This window comes from Sturnus vulgaris, chromosome 1, assembly GCF_052056855.1.
Source record: "Sturnus vulgaris isolate bStuVul1 chromosome 1, bStuVul1.hap1, whole genome shotgun sequence".
Classification (NCBI taxonomy): domain Eukaryota; kingdom Metazoa; phylum Chordata; class Aves; order Passeriformes; family Sturnidae; genus Sturnus; species Sturnus vulgaris.
Window position 1 is genome coordinate 128,164,295 of NC_142243.1, and position 22,240 is coordinate 128,186,534.

The 22,240-nt window shown below is 40.2% G+C and overlaps 1 protein-coding gene across 2 annotated transcripts in view; it reads right to left on the bottom strand.

Annotated features, from left to right (window-relative positions):
- Nucleotides 1-963: 963 nt before the first annotated feature.
- Nucleotides 964-22,240, bottom strand: part of ZNF704 (zinc finger protein 704) — an 84,923-nt gene continuing 63,646 nt past the window's right edge. For both annotated transcript variants that reach the window (XM_014870725.2, XM_088176686.1), the window contains exons 4-9: nucleotides 19,920-20,152; nucleotides 17,090-17,190; nucleotides 14,498-14,759; nucleotides 9,710-9,814; nucleotides 4,010-4,104; nucleotides 964-2,497 (exon numbers count right to left, since the gene is read on the bottom strand). In XM_014870725.2, coding sequence (XP_014726211.2) covers nucleotides 2,386-2,497; nucleotides 4,010-4,104; nucleotides 9,710-9,814; nucleotides 14,498-14,759; nucleotides 17,090-17,190; nucleotides 19,920-20,152 — 908 coding nt within the window. In that variant the 3' untranslated portion in view covers nucleotides 964-2,385. The remainder of the gene's footprint in view (nucleotides 2,498-4,009; nucleotides 4,105-9,709; nucleotides 9,815-14,497; nucleotides 14,760-17,089; nucleotides 17,191-19,919; nucleotides 20,153-22,240) is intronic.

Below are 22,240 nucleotides of genomic sequence, written 5' to 3' on the forward strand. Positions count from 1 at the left end.
CCAGATTTTTTAAGCTCTACCAAAGTAAGTACACCATCAGCAAGCCCAGTGTTTGAAGATGAAATGTTTATGACTTACTATGAGGTATTTGACTAAGGAAATTGAAAAAATACAACATATAAAGAAAAACCATGTTTTACTAAGAGGAAAGAAGATAATACAGTGTCTAGTATATCCACTGACCCTTAGTGTCTTTTTTTTCTATTTGTAAAGAAAACAATCTTCCTCTTCCCTGTTAATTTCAGATTTTATATACACATATAAAACTATATAACATAAATAGTTTTACATGTATATACACACATACAAAAATACTCATACACACTCGTGTATATATCTCAGGGTCTTACTGGATTTCAGAGTCTGTTTCTCTTTTTTTGTGACTTAAAGAACACAACTGGGCAAACAATCAAGTAATTTCATGCATGCAAGGGTATCTTTCCACTTGTGCATGTAAATTACACAATCTGTAAATAACTGCAGAAATAGCACGCTCAAATTAGGCACCTGATTGCCCAATTAACTTGTTCATAGAAAATCTGATGATAACCTTCAGTAGCTTCTGTTATGGATTCTTCTTTTCACTGCTACCTTATGGAATCCACAGTGTATATTCCAAACAACTGCACTGTTATTTTGTGCTTTTGCATAGACACAAGCAGCACTACATACTTAATAAAGCTATCAAGTGAACTTTGGACCAGATTTCAGAAATTTGTTTAGATACTTAAAAGTGCTCTTACAAGAATGAGTGAGCTTAGACAATTTAAAAAAAAAAAAAAGGTAGAAAAAGATTTGGTCTAATTTCAATTGGTTCAAATCTTATGAAAAAAAAAAAACCCCAAGCATTTGTGGCCCTTCATGCCTCTATTAATAGGCAAAGTTTTGCTTCTGTGTCTTTGATTTTTTTAAAGTGTCTTGTTTTCTTTAACAGGCAAGTATTATTTCGCCATATACATTCAATTCCTAGTAAATCCTTCCTTTATTTTTGCATTGAAATAATCATTAATTAACAGTAATTTGATACAAGTGGACACAGAACACCAGGCTGCCCCATTCCAGTGTATACTTCCTAATGGACAGAGAAACTGAAATACCCAAATCAATCCAAGTACTGCAAACAGAGAAACTCGTTAATTCATGTATCAAAATGAGTTAAGAAATGGTCTTTTACCACAAGTATGTTGCTCCTTGGCTGTTGTACTTCTTTTTCTGAGATGATGTTGTGGAAAGAGGGTATTTTCTTTTCTCTACCGATTTTTTGCATCAACTAAATCTTAGTAGCTTCAAAAGAAAAAGCTGAATGAACCATTATCTTAACAATGATCTCTGAAATAAGAAAAGGAAGTAAAAGCAGAACTGCTGGGCTAGATTGTGTCCCTGAATTAGGTGTTACATATAATCCTAGTGGCTGCATTAACCAGTTCTTCATAGGCCTCCTGCAGCAACAGCTGTGCTGGTCCAACTGTTCATCTCCCCTCAGAAAGGGGAGAGTAATAAGAAAAGCTACTGGAGCCCCCTTATATTCTGGAGGTTTCAATCAAGCATCACCGTATTTCTTTCCTCAGACTTCTCATGACAGTATCTGCTGGTGACTTGCCATTGCTGCTTTTCTTCCTCTAGAGGATCAAAATCCAATTTGGTACTTAAATTACTTTGTTCCACTCCACTGATCTGTGCCTCTTTAAAAAATCTTCCAGGAGTGCTGCTTGGCCTTCTTGCAAAATAAGCTTTACTTTTCTCCTATAAATAAACAAATGAAAATCCCAACTCTTCCCCACATGCCCTTTTCAAAAATATAATCATGATCATTTGTATCGGGAGAATTATTTAGCAGTCTCCAGGCTTAGGACAGCTTTTGTTGAGAAAACTGTAGCTTATATGACTCTGAAGTGTTTATTAGAAAGCTTTCAAAAAGAGATCTTCATTTCAGGAAAAGAAAAATTGTTCAGTTTAGCAAATACAGATGTTCACAGCAGAAAGACTGAAATGGTTAAAAATGATCCTAGGGAGCAAGCAGCTCACAGAGTTAGCAAAATAATTAACTTTTCCTTTCTTTTACAGAAGAACACTAATAGCTGCTCTGGTCTCCACACTTACTGAGACAGATTTTGTTGTGTGGTCTTGGTTTTGCTTTTTTTTTTTTTTTTCTCTATTGCTCCACACAGGTTTTAATTAGTGCTTCTCCTTGGCTACAAGTGCTTCATTTTGAAATACAAAGCTCTTAAAAAACAAAAAAACAGACAAAAAAACCCACCCCAAAAAACCAAAACGCCCAACACCACATCACTGGAGGGGAAAATGGGAAGTGATACAGTGCAGCTGCAGCAATCTGCTTCTGCTGTTGTCCTCCCTCTCCCCAAATCCTCTGCATAATTTCAATCGTTAGTCGATGAACCTTTGGCAGGCCTTCTTCCATCGGCAGGCAGTGCACCACATATCTCTGTTCTCCATCCCATAGACCTTCCGACACTTTTTCCCCTCCCCTCTAGGCTTCCTGTCAGAGAGAAAGGGAAGCTCGTTAACAAGATGCTTTTGCAGTTTTGCTTTTCACCCTAAGACCAAGACAACAAACCCAAAGGAGTGCAGAGAACCCATGGCCTTTCCCGGGGTTTGAGCTGTTTTCATTCCAGCTGGCGGCTGATGAAGTGACAGACACATATGGCCATGAGTCAGTCCATCACTCTCAGGGACCAGTCTTCTACTCGCCTGGCTTCCACAGCTTCTGCAGCAGCTGCTGAGCCTGCTCCTCTGCTCCTGGGATGATCCCAGGAACACACAGCCTTGATTTTAGCCAGCACCTAAATCTGGACTTAGTAAATTATACTTTAGCCACATGAAGTGCCAAGCTGTAATGCACAGTCATAGCTGTTCCACAATACAGGCTAGGCCATGTCAGGGTAAAGTGCTGCAGAGCTGTGGTAAAAATATTTGGAATAGCTCAGAGCAGCAGACCTTGACCACCAGCAGCATCAGCTATGCCAAAGCAGAGAAAAAGTACTAGCTCCTAATCTTGCTGGTCCTTCTTCCAGTTTGCTCTGAGCTCATTGACTGAAAACAATTGAGTGGCAAGTTTTAACCCTTGCTCTCACTTGCAGCACATTCTTGTGTGTACCTTCTCTGTGGTCCCCAAGGCCAGCAAGGTGGGCAGCATCTGCTTTTAAAGCTTGTCCTGTTTACCATCTTACAACCACACTCAAAAGATGACAAGTTTAGAAAATGATCCAAGTAACTGTTAAAATGGATTTTTAAAAAAATTCAGTACACAGCAAGACAGCAAACCTGAGGAGTAATGCTTCACCAAGCAATCCAACATTCACTACTGCAATGCCATCTGTCCTGGCATCTTCATATAAGGTAACTTTACCAACAGAACTGTTTAACACCTGTTTTACATGTTGCATGGCACACATGGGATTCCTCTCTTCCACACCCACACATTTTCTGATAAGTGAACATTAATTAATGGGCACAATCCATGAATTGGGCAGATCTCAAGTTTGGTTTGCAGCATATGCACTGATCTGAGAGTCATGAAGAAAATTAATGGCATTAAATCTTCTTTTTGTCTCATTTTTAGGGTACAGCCACCTTTAGGACTATAGGAAATAAGGAGTTTCTTTACTGTAAGAAATTTAGTATTATGGTCTGATTTTTTACTCTTTTTAAACACTTTAAAAGTAGATTCTGGTCAAATATCAGTTAGATTTAATGGTAATTAATGCAGCTTATGTCTAGGAAAACAAGGCATAAAAAGCTTTGCCTTGATCTGATTTATTGTAACACAGGGTTTCTTATAGTTCAATCAAAGCCAAACACTGTTCTGACTAAATGGTGATAAACACGTAAGACAGTCCAGCCTTGAAGAGCTCTAGCAAGAACCTGCCTGACAAGTGCAATCAGGGTTGGAGGTGGGCTTTTGCTGTTTCTCTGGCCACTGACAGCTTATTTACTGAATGCCCTTCAGGTTGTGAGGCTGTAGTGTCAGCAGGAGCTAGTGGTCCCATACCTCAAGCCAAATGCTACTCTAGGCGGTGATGAAAGAACTGTGTGGGACTGTTTCTGCTCTCCACTCCCTGCAGGACGATTATGGGTTGGTGAGACCTGTTAATACAGACAAAAAAGCTGCTTATGAAGAACATACACATATGAATGCAGAATAAATACTTTTTCCCAGAAAACACAAATTATGCTGCTTGGTGTTAAGGACTCCCAGGAAAGATGACTATATAACATACAAACGTAATTAAGCTGTAAGTTTATTTAGCATTAGGTACATTGCTTTAGCTTCTTGTCTCGCTTGTCTTGTATTACCAGTCATCCTCCTAGAGCAATCCAAAATACAGAACAGCAACACTGCATGTTTTGGAAAAGACAAGAAACACATTCATTCTTATTTAAAATCTCTAACTAGCTCTTAGGAAAACCTTCTCCAATTTAAGCAAAGAAAATAACTGGAAAAATAAACTCTGTCCTGTGCTGAGATCAATACCAATAATCTCCTATGAAATAAAGGGATTTTACCTGTTGCTCCTGTCACTTGGCACTTTGTGGAGAGAGCCTTGGAGAAGTGGGTTTGTTGAAGAGCACTTACAGCAGGACCCCTCAAGGTGTAACAGACAGGGAGTGCAATGCAGCCCTTCTGATCAAAGTTGCTAACAAGAGGTATCTCCTTACTCTGTACAGTAAACCTTCTCAGCAGGTGTCCTCTTTGTGAATGCTTCCAAGGGAAGGGTGTAGTTTGGTCTTCTGAGACTTTCAAAGAAGTCTCCTACGTGAGTATGGGGCTTGGCAACATCATTCAAGCAATCGCATGGCATAAAGCTTGGCCTTAAATAATACCTAAATTATTTTACCATGGTCTTATTTTGCCCCTGTGTGAAGGCCACAACCACTTTACATCTAAAATACCAGAAAAAAATTCTGAACACTTTTTTTTTGCTGTATATTGAATGTAGCAAGCTTCATTTGGGCATGTAGTGCACAGTCAGCCTCCTGCTGCCAGGAACTGCAGATATGGTCATAGTTCTCTGCACTGCTATGACTTTTCCCTCCTGCCCTTTTGAAGCTTTACAATATCTGGAAGAGAGTGAACTGACTGACCTTACTTGAAGAGAATTACTTTATGCGCTTTGATTTTTGATACAAAGTCTATTTTAAAGCTACTCTACAGTAGCAAAAGACTGATCCTTGTAATTGAGTGCAGACTCTTTCAACTTTTACTCCTGACTAGTGGCAAGAGAAATTTTTGATTTAACTATGTATGTGGCTCACACTCTGAACAAACTTAGACCATTACTGATATACAAAAGATACCTGCAAAACTTGGAAGAAATTTCTTCTCTCTGCTAGTTTAACATGTTTTGTATATCCAAAGACCACACTAGCTCCTTTTGTTCCATTCCCTCCAGAATACTAAGCGTAGCTTCCTCTTTGCTACTTTTTTCCAAATGTTTATCAACCATTTTCTTTGTTTCACCTAAGAATGACTGAAACACTGAAGATAAAATGCAAAGCAATAGCACTTCTGTAGTATTTGGCATTCACCAGACAATGTACAGTCTTCCAGTCATTACCAGTAACCAGAGATCTCCAGTCGTTGTGCTAAGTTTCAGAAACATTTTAAAAACCAGAAATTATTATATGTCTACCACTAGTAACTGACACTCAATATATTAGCTGCTTGTCATTGAACAGAGGAGGCCTCCAATGTTATAAGCAATTATCTTGCTTACTTCCAAACAGAGATGAGGCTGGAGCAGTAATTGTAGCGTACAAACTCCTCCCTCACATTCTCCTGAGAGGGTCTCTGCATGATGGTTCCACAGACTGGCACACCAAGGCAGCTACACACCATTGAAGCTGAGCTTCAGTGTATTTTGATAGGCTTTGCAGCAGGTCTAAACAATACCAGTCAGCTGCTCTCTGTAGGGAACACTAAGAGCAGATTAAGAGTAAGCTCTGAGAAGGCAATCCTTGCCCTTGGAGGCTTTTAATGTCTGAAGCGCTGTCTAATGCAGGGTAAAATAATGCTGTTTGTTTGAAGCAAGGACCTGGAGTTTCCAGTTACAAATCCTGGGGGTGAGGAACTGTGGTTACAGAGAAGATTTGTGATCTGTAAGCATCAGATTATCAAAGATCTTGCCTGTTCAACCTTTTTGGGTCTTATGAGCAGGCAGATATAAGTCAGTATCAGACGGCAGAGACCATACCGACATTCAAGAAGACTTTTACCCTACATTACACTGAAGTGGAAGTACATGGTCACTATGTTAAGTCCTCCAGTTCCAAGACATATGGACTTCACCATGGCTCATCCCTTTTGCATCGCTTAATTCATTCCCCTCGTGCATCCCTAGAGTGTGGCTTATTTATTCTTCTAATTCAGCCTCAACTGGTAGAACAATCAGTCTGTCCTTTTTGCTTCATGCAGGGAACCACACCTCACAATGGATTATAACTGTTCCAGTGTTCAACCCTTCACCTGCAAAGTTATCTTAGAAAAATAGTATGCAAAAGTCTATTTGCCATCTGCCTTGGAATCAAACCTATGCATGATTCAGAGCACAAAGGGGTTTGGAGGCTCTCCTATTTACAGAACCACAGGATAACCTGAGCTGGAAGGGACCCGTAAGGATCATCAACTCCAACTCCCAGCCCCGCAGAGAACATCCCCAAGAGTCACACTATATGCCCGAGAGCATTGTCCAAACACTTCTTGAACTCTGCCAGGCTGGTGTTGTGACCACTTCCCTGGGGAGCCTCTTTCAGTGCCCAACCATCCTCTGGGAGAAGAACCTTTTTCTAATATTTGAACTAAGTCTACTTTGACAGAGCTCCAGGCCATTCCCTCAGGTCCTGTCCCTGGTAATAACAGAGCAGAGATCAGTACCTGCTCCTTCACTTCCCTTCATGAGGAAGTTGCAGACTGCAATGAGGTCTCCCCTCAGTCTTCTTTTCTCCAGGCTGAACAGACCAAGTGACCTTGGCCACTTCTCCTCTCTTATGACTACAAGAAGTCTAAATAAATGCCTGTGTTTAGATGTTGAAAATACTCCTGAGCCTAAACCAGCCACATACCGAGCCCAACTGATCCAGCAGCATGTATGTGTTGTTTTGAGGTGCTCAGTTACTTGCTGATAAGTACACCCATATTCACAAAGGCTTTTCAGCACTGTTCTGCTAGACTTTCTGAAAACAAGGACTTAATGCAACTCATGGTGTTTGAACACCCCAGTTCCCAGGACAGAAAGCAGGAAGTGCTCAATGTCACTGAAATTCAGTGTCCACAGGAATGAAAAGGGGAAACACTACAGTATGTGTCAAAAAATAAACATGAAAGGAGACTATATTGAAAATGTGTAGACCTATGCACTTTTTCAAATCAGTACCTAATCTTTTCCTGCTCAGTGGTTTGTCCAGGCCAGAAAAGTATTCCAAAGCCATTTTAGAAAACTGCTTGCTTAAATATGAAGGGTCAGGCAAAAAGTAGTGGTTTGGACTTATTCTCCGAGGTTCCCTTGGGTGCTGTAGATTTGTGTCTCATCTCAGGGACTGCACCGCGTATGTCACAAGTGTGTGACTTTGTTATGCTGGCTGTGTCACATAGTCTGGCCTTAAATAAACCCCACTGGAGAAGGAGAAAGTCTAAATGCAGGTGAAGTACCTACACTCAGTGTAAGGGTGGGAATTGCCAGACCCCTGATTTTGTAAAGCAATATCTAATTTACTTTGAAACAGAAATAAAACTTTAATTTAATATATAGGTATTTAACATAAATTTGTATTTGCACCCTCACTTACTGCACGTAACTTTTCACTGCAGGCAAGCCTTTGTAACTCATTAATGATCACACTGATGACAAAGTAGTCAAATGTGTACAAACCTGGAAGATTTTTTTCTTACTGTTATTTTTTGCTTTGTTAAACAACCTTATAAATGTTGTTAGAGCTATAATGGCAGTTCACACGGTTCCCTGAGCAGTTTATAATTCTGCATCACTGCTTCCCCAGGTTTTGTATTGGGATTACTTTCAAATTGTACTTAAATCATTGCCATCTCCACTGAATTCTCAGAAATTGATTTAGCATTTCTTAAATTCTATTGAGAACTCTCCACTCTATAGCCACAGATCAGTGTTGTTGCCTGAACCAGTAAACTTGACGCATACGTGTCTAATCCTGTCCTCTTAAGTGTCTGATTTACAATGTGACTAATTGCATTTTTAGATTCCCAACACTCCTGGCACCAGTTTCTGCTACTTCACAAAAGGAGCCAGTTTCATAATTACTCCGTATCAACCCCATTGTTGGGAAATCAAATTCTCAGGGAACTCTGTGGATAGCACACTCTGTCAAGGCACTCTTGTTGAAATTGCTGCCAGCATGATGTCTTTCACTGTTAGTTGCTCCTTGATGGAATTTAATAAATATTCATTGGCAGAGTGCAATGTAATTGATTCAGTCACTTTCATTTTTATCAGCTCTGCAGGATGCCACAGCCTCTGCAGAAAATCTCCAAGATTTGCTAAAGGTTGACAGTAAGAAGCTTTGGAGACTCACTTGGAGAAGAGAAGGGAGGGAAATAGCATCTCTTATCACCTTGTCTAATATTCACTGTCAGGAGAAAAAAAAAGCTATGTGGTTCTTCGGATGAGCAATGTGCCTTATATAATGCACTGTAAAAATTCATAAATTCATATAGTGCAATATTAAATGAGATGGTATGATATAAAAAAGGTTTATGATTAGAGAATATCAATTTATCATGAAAACAGTGCTTTCCAATAAAATGAGGATACTTTACATTAATATTTATTTATAGTCTTCATAGAGAAAATTTCCCATTACTCATAAACAGTGATTTGCATTTACTTTCAGCAGTCCCCACACCAGACACTACAATCTGCATCCCTTGCAACTCTTCCATAAAGGTTTTTCACTCCCTCCACAGTACCACACCTACACTGTGGTACGTTTAGAATCACTGTAATTCTGTGTTTAAGCAAATATCACATTTCTGCAGTCCTGTTGATGCCAGTTTTTTGAAAGCAAGGTTGAATTTCCATCTAATACATTCTCATTAGAAAGCTGTGAAACTGCAATATGTATTAATAAAAAAATGTAATAAATACTGAACATATTTCCCGTACAAAACAACATTTTCCTGCTATCAGTAGAGGCTACATATTTGTAGTCTCCTAAAATGGGACTTTGCATTTCATTTTATTGTTTCCTTCAGTTGCCTTTCAAAAATGCTTCATCTTCAGACTTTATTTAGCTAACAGCCCCACTGCCTGACTCCAACTGCCCTGTTAGCCCAACTATCAACAGGCTGATTTTCCATCTAGTTTTTAAGAAATCTCTTAATGGTACAAAAAAGAAGCACATAGTGCCAGGCTCTGCACCTACCAGAATGTTCTTTTGTAAGTATATAGTTTAAAAAATATATGCTATAGATACTACAGATTCAATTGTCTGCTTGTAGACACTGATGCAAAAATAACCTAACTGCACTGATAGAGAGTTACAAAGGTGTTACTAACATCCATGCTGGCAAACTCAGGCACATGTTTGTTTCTTTTTGGTATCTGTTATGTTTTTACATTTACTTTCCATTTACTTCCATGGCTACAAACTGTGAAAATAAAGCAAAAAGATGTAAAAAACCTTTTTTCTCCCCTTCTCTCCTTTTTTGATGCACACTTACTGGAATGCCGGTGAAGGTAACAGGAGGTGACTGCCAAGAGATGCTAAAGCTACTGCCATTGGGAGTGAATTTTGCTGACCCTGGAATGTTCACCGGAGGAGTGGCCTGTGTGAAAAGAAAGTATTATTCCAGCAAGAAGAACTATTCCTCTTCTGAAGCATTTCAAAGGATCTTTCATTCCTTGAAATGGTAAATCTCTGAGAGATTTTCCAAGGTATAAAAGAACTCCATGGTGACAAGCATTTTACCCTTGTGAGAGGGATAATCATGGATAAGATAGTAAGGAAGGGTAAGAGTTATATATACACCACTGTTCCTAAACCTTGTTTAGAGAAAGATGAATGCTCTCAAAAGAATCCATAGAAAACGTTTATGAGCTAGGTCTGTTAAAAAAACAGACAAAATCAAATGTCACATACAAGTAACTTCTAAAATAATGCCAGGAAGGAGCAAAAACTACTTCACAAATGATCACCTGTTCCACAGTGATAAACAAGGCCATACTTAAACTCATGGCAGTTGTTTTACACAATTTTAGTGTGGATAGCAAAGCTTCTTGGATGGTAGTGATTAGCAGTAAGTGCTGCCCATTTCTCATTTATCAGACAAATGTTAAGAGTCATCCCAATTAAAACGGTTTTTCCTATTAAAAACAAGGAGCTGTAAATCATCCTTTGGATTCAAAAAACTGCTCTTGAAATACTAACTAAAGCAAGTATTTTAATTACTTCTGGGCTCCTTGAACTCCTATGTTCTTCCCATCCAGGCTGTAACACCCAGTGCTGCCCTGGCATGCAAGTGTGATAACCTGAGCTTAGACTGCCTGGCATTTTTTCATCTTGTGCCTTTTCTTTGGTTTTCTCACTGGGTTATGAGTTTCCATGAATTTTTCCCTGCCTCTTTTTGAATCCCATTTAATTTTCAGAATCATGAAATTCATAGTTGTGTAGCTACCTTGCCTAGCAGGAGTGTGAGCAGCCAGCATGAACAAAGGCTCACTTTGACCCTTGAATTTCAAGCTGTCACCACTAAAAAAACCCCTCCTTGGTTTCTCTTTACAAAGAATTTGCTAAAATGAGTTTTCATTTTCACTTCTGCCTTTCAGGTAACTGTACATGACAACAATATAATACACTCATTTAAGCATTGTTTGTGTTTGGGGCTGCTGAAATTGTCTCACTGCTTCAGAAAGAAAGTGCTTCCTTGAGCCACCAGGCAGAGAGGAGTGATGACAAACTACAACCTGATAGTCCCCATTAAAGATAATCTTCCAAGTAAACAAGGGCTGAAGCAATTCCCTAGAGCCTTTCTAGGAAAAGGAAGGTGAGACCATCAGATGCCTCCGTGTATGGCAGCAACGCTCTGTGGGCTGCCAAGCTGCTGACAGCTCCAAGAGAATCCACACAGACATTCAGTCAAACATCCACTGAGCTCCAGAAAATATAAAAACCTCTTTGAAAGTTGTCAAGAACAATCTGGCAACTTCAGATGGTACCAGCAGTTCTGCATCATAACCCTATTTAAATGGAAAGGAGTGAATGACCACAGAGCTCCAGACAGAAAAAACTGGAGAGAGCTGGATGAGCAGTGAGGCAGCACTGCCTCTGCTCAGCATCCCACAAGGATGGCAGCTCAAACCCAGGGTCAGCACAGCAACTTCCTCAGGTATTTTAATAGGACCTGGAAGGGAAATCCTAGGTGCTGAAACAGTACAGCAACAGTACAACTGAAACAGCTGCCTGTAGCTACCCTGTAGTTAAAATTAGTAGGTACAGACAATAGTTTTGTAAAGAAACATCAAGTTTAAAACTGATGCAATTTGCAGTTGCTTAAAATACCACATTGCTCAATTCCTTTTGCTCAGTGCCTAAATACCTACCTCAGACATGATCAGACTTAGTCAATCACCTTGTTTACTTGTTTCCGAGGTGTGCATTTTTGCTCACCAAGCACAGTCAGCTTTGTTAGGCTAACATTTTAGTCAATCTCTTCCATAAGATAAGAACTATAACATTACAACCAACTGAAGAATCTCTATACCCCAGCCTCAATTTGCTTAGAGACCTCCATCTAACTGCCAATCAAAATATATTAATGACTAATTTGTATTTATTTATTTTTGCCAACACTACCCTTATATCTGAAATAACCTGTGCTCATCCTTCTTCCCCTCTCATGCTTGTCATTTCACTTTCTTCCCAGGCAGCAATTCCATCCTCTTCTCATGCTTGCTTTGCCTGAGGTATCAGTCCCAGGGCTGGAGAAGCTGCCCATGTCCTCTCTGCCCTCTTTCTACTTCTGGTTGGAGCCCATCACATCGAATTTGGCTGACCAGAACTCTAACTCAGGATTTCAGCTGAAGTTATATGGGGGTATAATGGCATTAAAAACCCCTGTCTCTCCTAGATATTTCTTATCCAAGAGAGCTGACAACTATTTTTCCCCCTTCACAGCTCTGTTGTTGTTGGCTCACAGTCATTCTGTGCTTGATTAATGAACATAGGTTTCCTTCTTACATAATTTTTTAACAACTCTACTTTACAGCAGAAAAATCTCATTAGTTTCTTAGATTCAGGACTTTGCATGTTCTGACAGTAAACTGCATCCAAAATCTATTATTCTTAAGATCACCCAGTCACGTAAGCCAGATCTATAACTCTCTTACTGCTGATGTCTACCAAGTTTGTTATCTGTGAAGTTTATTATAGTATTTGTGTATTACCAAAATGATTTAATGAAAGCAAGATCAGGGCCAAGAACAGCTTTTCATTTAACTCCACTAGTGACACTCAAAGGCCCTTTCAAAACAACTCACTGCTGTTCTCTGTGACTTTCCAGCTCCTTCTCCTACACTAAATTTAATCTCTGGCTTAACAAATACTGCTTATATGTTTCAAGATCAAATGCCCTCCTTGAATCCAGAGGGATTTGCTCTTTTGCATCCTATATTGTTCTAGCATCATCTTTCCCTGCAGTTCCCCCAGTACAGTTTGCCTCAACTGCTGTACTTCCCAGAATTTCTTCAATTATTCTTCTAAATCATTCCCCACCCATAGGACTGGATCAGGGAAGAGAATCAGGACTTTCCTCATTTTCCTCACATCTTTCTCACTACAAGTAGTCTATTTGATGTTTTCCAGTCATAAAGGAAATGGCAACAAACAGATCTCTTTAGGACTTTTGCGACCAAGTTTTGGGGACTGTATTTTTTCCCCGTTTTCTTTAACGGGAATCCTGTGATGAACAATATTCAGCCTCCATTACCCAAGTTCCTTGAGCTGCTCCCAATGAAGTAATCTCCACTTTCTCCTCTAGTTGGTGAGATCTGAATCTCCACCCTGCCTCCTGGTCCTTCTTTCAGGGCTGAAGGGATCTTGGCAGAGGATGCCACTGACCTTCTCTATCGAAGCTGCTTCCTTTGCCAGGACAGCCTGAATGCCTGAGCAGGGACCCCGCCTCCTGCTTCCACTAGCAAACTGTGAACAGTGTGGACTGTGTAACTACTCACTGATGAACTTAAGCATTGAAACCAGAGCAGCCTGAAAAGCCCATGGGGCTCAGGCACTTGTAGTCTTGTGTCATGGAATACATCAATTCAAATCCCATTCAAAGACTTTAAACACTTGAATTAGGCAAGTGCTTTGCTCAGAGGCTGCTTATAAAAAAAGGGTTGAGTGGGTCTCCAAACAGCACAGCAGACTGTCATGACTGCAAATCCCAAATGAACCAAAACTTGTCATCAGCCTAGACTTGTTGCCTCACTCTCTGAGGCAGGGCTTAAGCTACACTGAGAAGCAAAGCTTTCTCCTGGCTGGTTTAATCAGTCTCCAGGTTAGCATGCTATGTAATGCAGCTTCCATCTGCGATACCAAGGCTTCCACCCATGCTTTTCAACATGCACAAAAGTCTAAAACAAGCCTGTGAATTTTCTATAGCTCCCTCTGACCTTTTAGTGAGTGTGCTTCAAACACACCACAAAAGTTTTATCTGCGTAACACTATATATGATAGTTATTGCATCTGATAAATTTAACAGAGCTCAGTTCTCCAGTGCATATGCAGGTCATGGACCACACTACTTCAAAGCCTCTATTCCTCTTTTATCTTACGGTATCCAGACCAAAACATGTCAAGTTTTAGTGCAGTTTTATAATTAATGCTTTCTGTCGAAATTTAGCTGGAATGTTTTTAGGACAGCAGTTTTTGCCATTTGAAAAGCATCACCTTCAAAAATAGGAATATAACATATCTGCTTTTTCATTCTTCCTGCTCTACTTCACAACTGCAAACTGACGTTTCACACTGTACAAAAAGAGGAAATAAATTGTTCCTAGCATCCTTTGGGCACTTATTGGCACTTCAAGCAGAGCTTGTACTTGTTCAATAAAAACAGAGCTGAAATGAAGACTGAGAGAGATTTAGCTGACTGGATGGGTATTTTTACAATGCAGGAAACCCCATCTGAGCATGTCACCTTGGGTTCTCCTTATGGTCGGTGAAAATTGAACTGATGTAGGCAGTGGGATACACAGATCAACTCTTCTCAACCTGAAGTATGCACCTGTGTGTGGCTGGATAAATAGCATCCCAAAATCGACCAGCTGTGGCAGGCACATAAACAAACAAACAAACAGTGAGCTCAGAAGAATACATCTCAGTTTTGAAAAAAAATGCCTTTGACTGCTCTGAAAACCTTTCAGCCCATTAAAACCCAAACACTATGATGGGACATTTCTTCATACATTAGTGACATTAGTGTAATCACTGGAGCTCATACCACTGGTGTTACCTGGTAAGCGTGGTCCGTGTGTACGAGGTAGAGGTTGGTAGGAGCTGAGCGGCTCAGAGGTGTCATCACTTTAGTCTCGGTTTTGGCACAGGAAGTTTCAGGACGGATTGCGTCTTGGGTGGGAAAGGAAGGAGGAGATGCTAAAGATGGAGAGACTGGGGAAAGACTGCTTAAGCCATCAGCTACTGAGTCCGTGTTGAGCCTGATTTCTGTATAGTAAAAATCCTCCTCTCCATCACTGTAGTCAGACTCTCCTACACGTCTGTATCAAGAGAAAGAAGAACTGATTGAAGCAAGAACTCCGAGGTAAATTCTAAGTTTTAGATGCGTGAGTGAATATATTCATATTGTCAATAAATTAGTATTTGCAGTTTCAACCCTTCCTAATTTATCTGCATTTTGACTGTAGGTAAGGAGAAGAGGAAAATCATCTAATCTGAAGGGAAAAGAAGTAGGAATTGCTTTTTTCCCCCTCTCTGTGTTTTTCTTGACAAATTGTTTCACTTTGGAGTAGATGCTTGACTCCTTCATATCAACTATCAGCTTCTCATTTGTAACTATTGAAAAGTTAACAAGAATCCCAACACACTCTGTCTGTGAAAGTCACAGCAAAGATAATACACACAGGCAAGATATACTTCACTCAGGTTACAGCAAACAATATGCAATCTTATCAGAAGTTACTTAATTATACCAAATATAGTTATGGCTGCCATTCACCATAACTTTCTGTAACATAACATAAGAATTTGCCAGAAAACAGTCTCACTCTGAAATTCACTCAGGCACAGAGAAAGCACTCATATGGGCTGGCTTGCCATGGCCAGGACTTTCTGGTCCTGCTCTCCAGAAGCACACTTATTGAATGAGGGTATGTAGGAGGTTTAATTGACTTAAAGTTTCATGTGATGCGCATTTGAGTGCAAGTGCTAACAGTGAAGCAACCCAGTCAAAGCAGTAGCTCCAGCACATTACATGTTACCTTGAAGTTCAAACCACAACTTGTTGAGAGAACTTAGGTGCAGCAGGTTTGAAAGGCTCTACCAGAAGTACCATCCATCAGAATGCAGCCAGTCACTCACCAAAACTATCATTTCCAAAAAGTTTCTAACTCCAGCAAACTACAGAAAGGTTTTGCTATTTACTTCTCCCTCTCCCATACCACTAAGAGGATGTCCCCTTAATACAAGCACAAATCAACATTCCTAACCGCATTTGGAGAGACATTTTCTCTGTTTCCCACAGCCTTACTCTTAAGCCCAATGGTAATTGCTGACCTCTTCAAGACCATCCTCAGCTCCAGATCTTTCCTGTGGTGGTTTTAATTTTTAAGCTGTGGGTAACACAGACCTACAGAACAGAGATGTATTTTCACCTAACAGGTGAAAACCGCGAGTCCCCACTGTAATTATAAATGAGACAGGTGCATCACTCAGTGAACTGCATAGGAGATATCAGTTGCAAATTGAAGCTCTGAAACAAACTTGTGTCCTAAAAGATTCATTTGCTTTTGCTTCTAGTACAAGTAACATGCATGTGTGTCCTGGTTTTGCCTGGGCTGGAGTTAATTTTCTTCCAAGTAGCTGGCACAGAGATGTCTTTTGGATTTAGGATGAGAAGAGCATTGATAACACACTGATGTTTTAGTTGGTGCTGAGCACTGCTTACTCTAAATCAAGAACTTTTCAGTTTCCCCTGCTCTGTCAGTGAGCAGGGGCACCAGAAGCTGGAAGGAAGCATGACCAGGACAAAGAGATATTCCATACCACAGGATATCCTGTTCAGTAAATACACAGGAGGGAATTAGCTGGGAGGTGCTGATCTCTACTTGGGGATAGGCTGGGCATTGGTCAGCAGGTGGTGAGAAATTGTAATGTGCATCACTCATTTCTCTTTAGTTTTGTTTCTCTCTCTCCCCTCTTTCATTACAAGTATTAGTCATTAGTATTACTGTTATTATTATCATCAGTGTTTTATTTTGTTTAAGCCATTAAACTGTTCTTGTCTCAACCCATAAGGTTTACTCTTTATTCCCTTGATTCTTCCAGGGAAGGAAGGGGATAGTGAGTGAACAGCTCTGTGGTACTTAGCTGCTGACTGGATTAAACCATGACAACATGCAGCTCAGTTTCCTTTTACTTTCAGGTTTCTTACGTGGTTTGTGGTTTTGGTGGGTTTTTTGGCATTAATATATTTATTTTGCATTTGGCACAAGCACCTGACCTGATGTGAAACAAAGCTGAAAAGTATTCATGCAAGACCCGGAGCCTGTTTATGGCAGTGTCATCCCGGACGTGATGTGCAGACAGCACATATGATGGAATGGCACTGAGCTGTGCAGCTGACAGGGAAGTGCAGTGTGACCTTGAGCTCTCTTTGACCTTCTTGCAAAGTTGACAAAATTTCAGGAAAGAAAGTGCCTCGCTGTTGGAATAAGTGCTCATTCACCTTGATGCACTATTCTGCAATTTCCTCAGAAACACAGGGATATGAGACAGAGAAGCCAAGGACAATCCAGTTCATCTCTCCAGCCAAGGGCAATTGCTCCTCTTCTATACCAAATCCAGACTCTCAAAAAGACTGCTCTCTTACCCAAGGTGAATGGTCCGTATGTGTTTCTGAATCCCTGCAGCTGTGCTCAGTACCTTCCCACAGTTCTTCCACAGGCATTTGAACATCACCTTCATGGAGTTCTGAAAATTATCAGTAAAGCAACATTAGTTGTATGGAAGTTGTAAGCATATTAGGAAAAATCTCTTCCCTGAAAGGGTTATCAAGCATTGGAACAGGTTCTCCAGGGAAATGGCTGAGTCACCAACTCTGGAGGTATTTAAAAGACTTGTAGATGTGTTGCCTGGGGACATAGTTTCTGCTGGACTTGGCAGTTAAGGACTTGTCTGGGTTAAGGGCTGAAAATTTCTGTGACTGTTATTCTGTGAAGGTAGAAAAAACCCCCAACTACCCAAACCAGATAAACAGTTAGAAAACACTGTGAAGGTTCAGAGCCTTTGACTCTAAATTTGTAATGATCTAACAGTCTCCTGTCAAGTGTGTCAACCTACTAAATTCAAGAGAATCTAGTGAAAAGCTGCAGGAGCAGCTTGTGACAAAACTTTACCTCTCTCTGTTCGCTGGCAACACTTTTCCATTTTTAAGTTTCAGCTCCTCCACTAATGGAAGTAGATGATATAAAAGCTTTCTACACTTCTTTCAAAAAGCCTGATGAGGACTTCTCACTTAATCCAAGGTACCTTCTTAAATTAAGGTCTTTCCAAAGCAAGCTCTTATGAAAGTTTCTGCTCATGATATCTGCAGCACTAAAAAAATGTGTGCCAGAAAAACACATCTTCTGTTATGTCAATATTTTCCAGGAGCTGGCACAACCTGCTTTTGTTTCACTCAGAAGCTGCTGTGACCTTATTCAGACAAGAGAACGAGAAGTTATCAGTCTGTGTTCAATATTAAAAAAAAAAAATACAGGTATAATTCCATTTAAATATTCTTTTTATATTCTTTAATATAACTTCATTGATCCCCACTGAGTGATCACTGATTTAGAGCACAGCCAACAAGGCTATCACTAGGCTAATCTTCAACATTTTGAAGACTCTGGAGAAAAGTAGTCTTAAAATAACACAGATGTTACGAACTCTAGAGATATTTAAAAGCTAATTTTACCCCAAAATGAAACTGATTTTGTACAGTTTAAATACAAAAAGAATTCTAAATAGCTTGTAATTCCCCAAAATAATTTTCTCTATGATTACAGAGCACATTATTAACACGAGGAAGAGCATCAAAATACTGTATTATTCTATAATTTTAGTTACATACAAGATTAAATTAATATATTCATATAAAACTCAATTTTAAAAAAAAGGAGGGGGGAACAAACACATCCCCTTAGGGTTAAGTACATTTCACTGTGCCTTGAACAAAAGCTGAGCTGGTGCTTTCTTCAATTTGGACCCTTTGGAACTGCATGCCAGTAGATGGTTCCAGCATTTGCTAAAAAGATATGATTAGAATATAACTTGAAAAAAAATCTCAGCAGATAGGCTTTTTAAAGCAAAAATTGATTGTAGTAGAGTGTTCTCATAGTTCCCTGCAGTCTAACATCCCTTGTTACTACTTATCTAAATAAAACATTTACTATACAAAGCAAAATCCCCGTGAACTAGAACAGATAATGTAATAGACCTATGGTGGGTACATAAATAGAAGTATTTGAAACAACTTAGAAAACAATGAAGATGGCACCTGCAAACCATCTGTCTCATCACAGCTGAGCAGTAAGAGTGGTGCTAATAAGACGAAGGTTAACTGAGAAGTAAAAGGCAAACCAGGACACTTCTGCAGTCCTACTCCTCCTGTCCCCCACACCTCCAAATGGTCTCTCTGTTTAGTGCACAGCTCAGCTCCAACTTCTAATTTATTATAGCAAAGGTGTCCTCCAAAATACGTTTTTCCGTCTTAGCAAGATGCACAGACATTTTCACCCCTTTCCCATGAACAAGGGACGAACAGCATGGGTCAGCAAATAAGCAGCTTCTGGAGCAAGAGGATAAATCTGAACAGGTTTAAACAATCATTAAAACTTCTTCCTGCTGGTGATGAAGCAATTAACTGTCACAGACTGAGCCAGAAACAAATTCACTAAGGGAATAAATTCTCTGTTTTTTCTCCTTACAAAAAGCCCTTTTACATCTTGCTATGTAAAATCTGTCCTGTTGTGTTGGGAGGGAAGGAAACTTGGACTAGTGCCATCTCTTTGTTTTCTTTTTCTTCCAGAAAAGCTTGCTGGCTAGCAACGGTGCTTTTTTGGGGTTAGTTTTGGACCTTTTTTTTTAATGCCATGTTTTATTTAGCCTGCTTTTGCCCTCCAACTGAGGATAAATTTGGCTAATGCTAATACTATATCAAAAGCCATCGGAGAGAGCGCTCTCTCCTTTTTCCACTCCGTATGTTTGTGCAGAGAAACCTCCACAGTATTAAGGTATCTGACATGCTGTCAGACAAACAGTACTTTCAGGGAACAAGGAGTATTAAGGCCATACTCAGTTTTTGTGATGACATGTAAAGGCTGCCTGTTGCACACAGAGAATTTGTCAAAGTAGGACAGAGATCCCTTGAATGGCCAGAGGCAACACCTTCTGGAAATCACTCTAGTGTTTTCTGAGCAGGAGGCTCTGTAGCACCTCACCATCTGGCAGGAAATATGTGGTGCTGATGGCAGCATGTGTGTGCAGGAGGTGACCACGTTGAATATGACACAGTGACTAGGAGAAGTCCCTATGTTAAACTGATGCCAAGGAAAGATACATAAGCATTGGTATTTGGGTGACCTGCTCCTTTCTCACAACAAAATAAGCTTACCAACATTCTATCTACCCGTGGGTATGGAATTTAACACGAGGCTAACCTTTCTCTTCCTAGGAATGGGTTCATCGAAGAGAAGGTTGCTTGTTTCACCTTCATCAATACCATCATCTGGCTGGGAAGGTGTCCGAAAAGCTTTGAAGCTATCAGCTGACAGAGGTGGAGATGGGGTGGATGGGTTGGATTGGTCACTGGGAGCATTCCAGCTCCAGTATCCACTGCTGCTGGTACTAGAAGGCACAAATCCTCCTTCTTTCCAAGACCCATTCAGGGATTCTGTCAAGAACAACACAAGCTATTATTACAACAGTATCATCATGACAGGGCTAAGGAGCTCTTTTTTCTAAGGTTTAGATGCCATGTTGGTAATTAACTGCACATTCAATAAAGGAAGGTGAAAGCACTGGATGTAGCAAGGACAACCATATCTAACTCACTGCACACAAATCACATATTCCACACCTGATTTTTATTTTATTTAAAACAAACATACAAACAAACAAACAAAAGCAGCAAAGTATTTTTCTAAAAAGAATGTTGCATTTGAAAAGATAACCTGTTCTGAAGCATAAACAGCAATAAACCGTCATATATTGCACGCATGATTTAAGGACAACACTTAAATTGACCTTTAAAGGTCCCTGCAAACCCAAACTATTCTATGGTTCTAAATATATCCTCAACGTCCAATAGGAGCACGTGACTGATGCGGCACCAAAGCAAGCTCCAAGCCACCGTATGGCTAACAGGAGATCCCCTGGGAAGGGGACATACACTTTGAGCCTCAGAACACTAAGCATATCCACAAAAACATGTCCATCTTCCCAGCAGTAAAACACCAAAGAAAACCATAGTTACATTCTGTGTTCTTATAATCTCTCAATACACACGCCTCTGCGTAATCAGAATCTCCACATGAGATGGTATGTATCCCTTGGGACATACAGGTGTACAGGCATCTGGTTTCAGAAGCAGAACACACAGACACTGGATCACCTCCACACCTACTCACTGGAGCAACTGCCTCCTCAGAGCCGCAGTTCCCCTGACATTACATGGTAAGAAGGCACCCGAACTAACAGCTTACACTCTGCAGCACCATGGGTGCGAGTAACAGCACTGCCTGTGCAGCCTGAGGCACAGCTTGAACCAGGCTTCACATGCAGGGTTCCTCAGGCATTCGATGCCAGCATGTCACTCTCACCAGTTCTTGAAGGGCTCCTGGCAGCAGAGGAGTATATAGGTCATCAGCCCAGAGAAGGCATGGCCTGAGCACATCCAGGGTGCAGCCACAGGCGGCTCTGCCAGAACCTCAAGTTCTCACAGGGCTCGGGCAAATGCGCAGGCACGTTTAGGTGTGGCTTCTCCTTAGCTCAGGCATTGGAAGCTTTTCCCAATGACACTGGAGGTGCCTGAGTATTGTGCAATACTTGACTTTGTGGAGCAGCAAGCAAATAACATCTTATCTGTTCATGAAACAATATTTAAGTGTGAGACAAGTCCTTTCAAGCCAGTGCCTTTCTTTAAAAGATCTGCAGAAGTCACTCCTGCATTCCTTCTCAATTTCTTACAGATAAATTTAACTAACGATATTGGCAAGAAAGTGAGCTATCAAAAGCTTATTCCCAAACCAATGAATTTTTGCTTTTTTTTCTCCTAATTCAGTTGGTTTTGGAGAAAATCCTCAATGACTAACATCAGCTGCTCAAAAAACCAGAACGCACTGCCCCCTTGAGTAGGCAGCAGTACTGATTTACTGATCAGGACCACACAGCATAAATGGAATTGATCCTCCCCCTCCACCCTGCCCAGTTCCTCTTTGGAAATGACATACATACACATTTCTGGTAGCTCGTAAGTTAACATATGAAAATCTCATGTTTTGTCTCATGATTACAACCTTCATGTGACTGTAATGAAGGTGGGTTTTGTTTCTTTTAAATATTTGGTATTTCAGTCTTGTGTCAAAGCCAAAAAATACATCTGGTATCAACCTGTGACCTTAGCATAGCTCATATCTTCAGAAAAACAAACACTCTTTCAACTACTACCTTCTGACACAGTTATCGCGGCACCTTGTATTCTCAGTGTTTACAGCTTCTTTGCACCTTGTTGAGAAAAAGATGCAAATCTAGAACATTTTTAAAGTAGCATGGAAAAGACTGAATGAGGTTGACAACAGGAAAAAGCCAAACATTGGTTCTCATTCATACTAACAAATCTGTCAATGTAAAGAAATTTAATATATAAATAAATGCAACTTACTCTTATTTTGGGGCTCTTTTCACATTGCTGGAGTTGCGTGAAAGAGAACCAGACCAAATATTATTCAGCTGCAGAGAGACAAGGGCCAAACTCTGATCC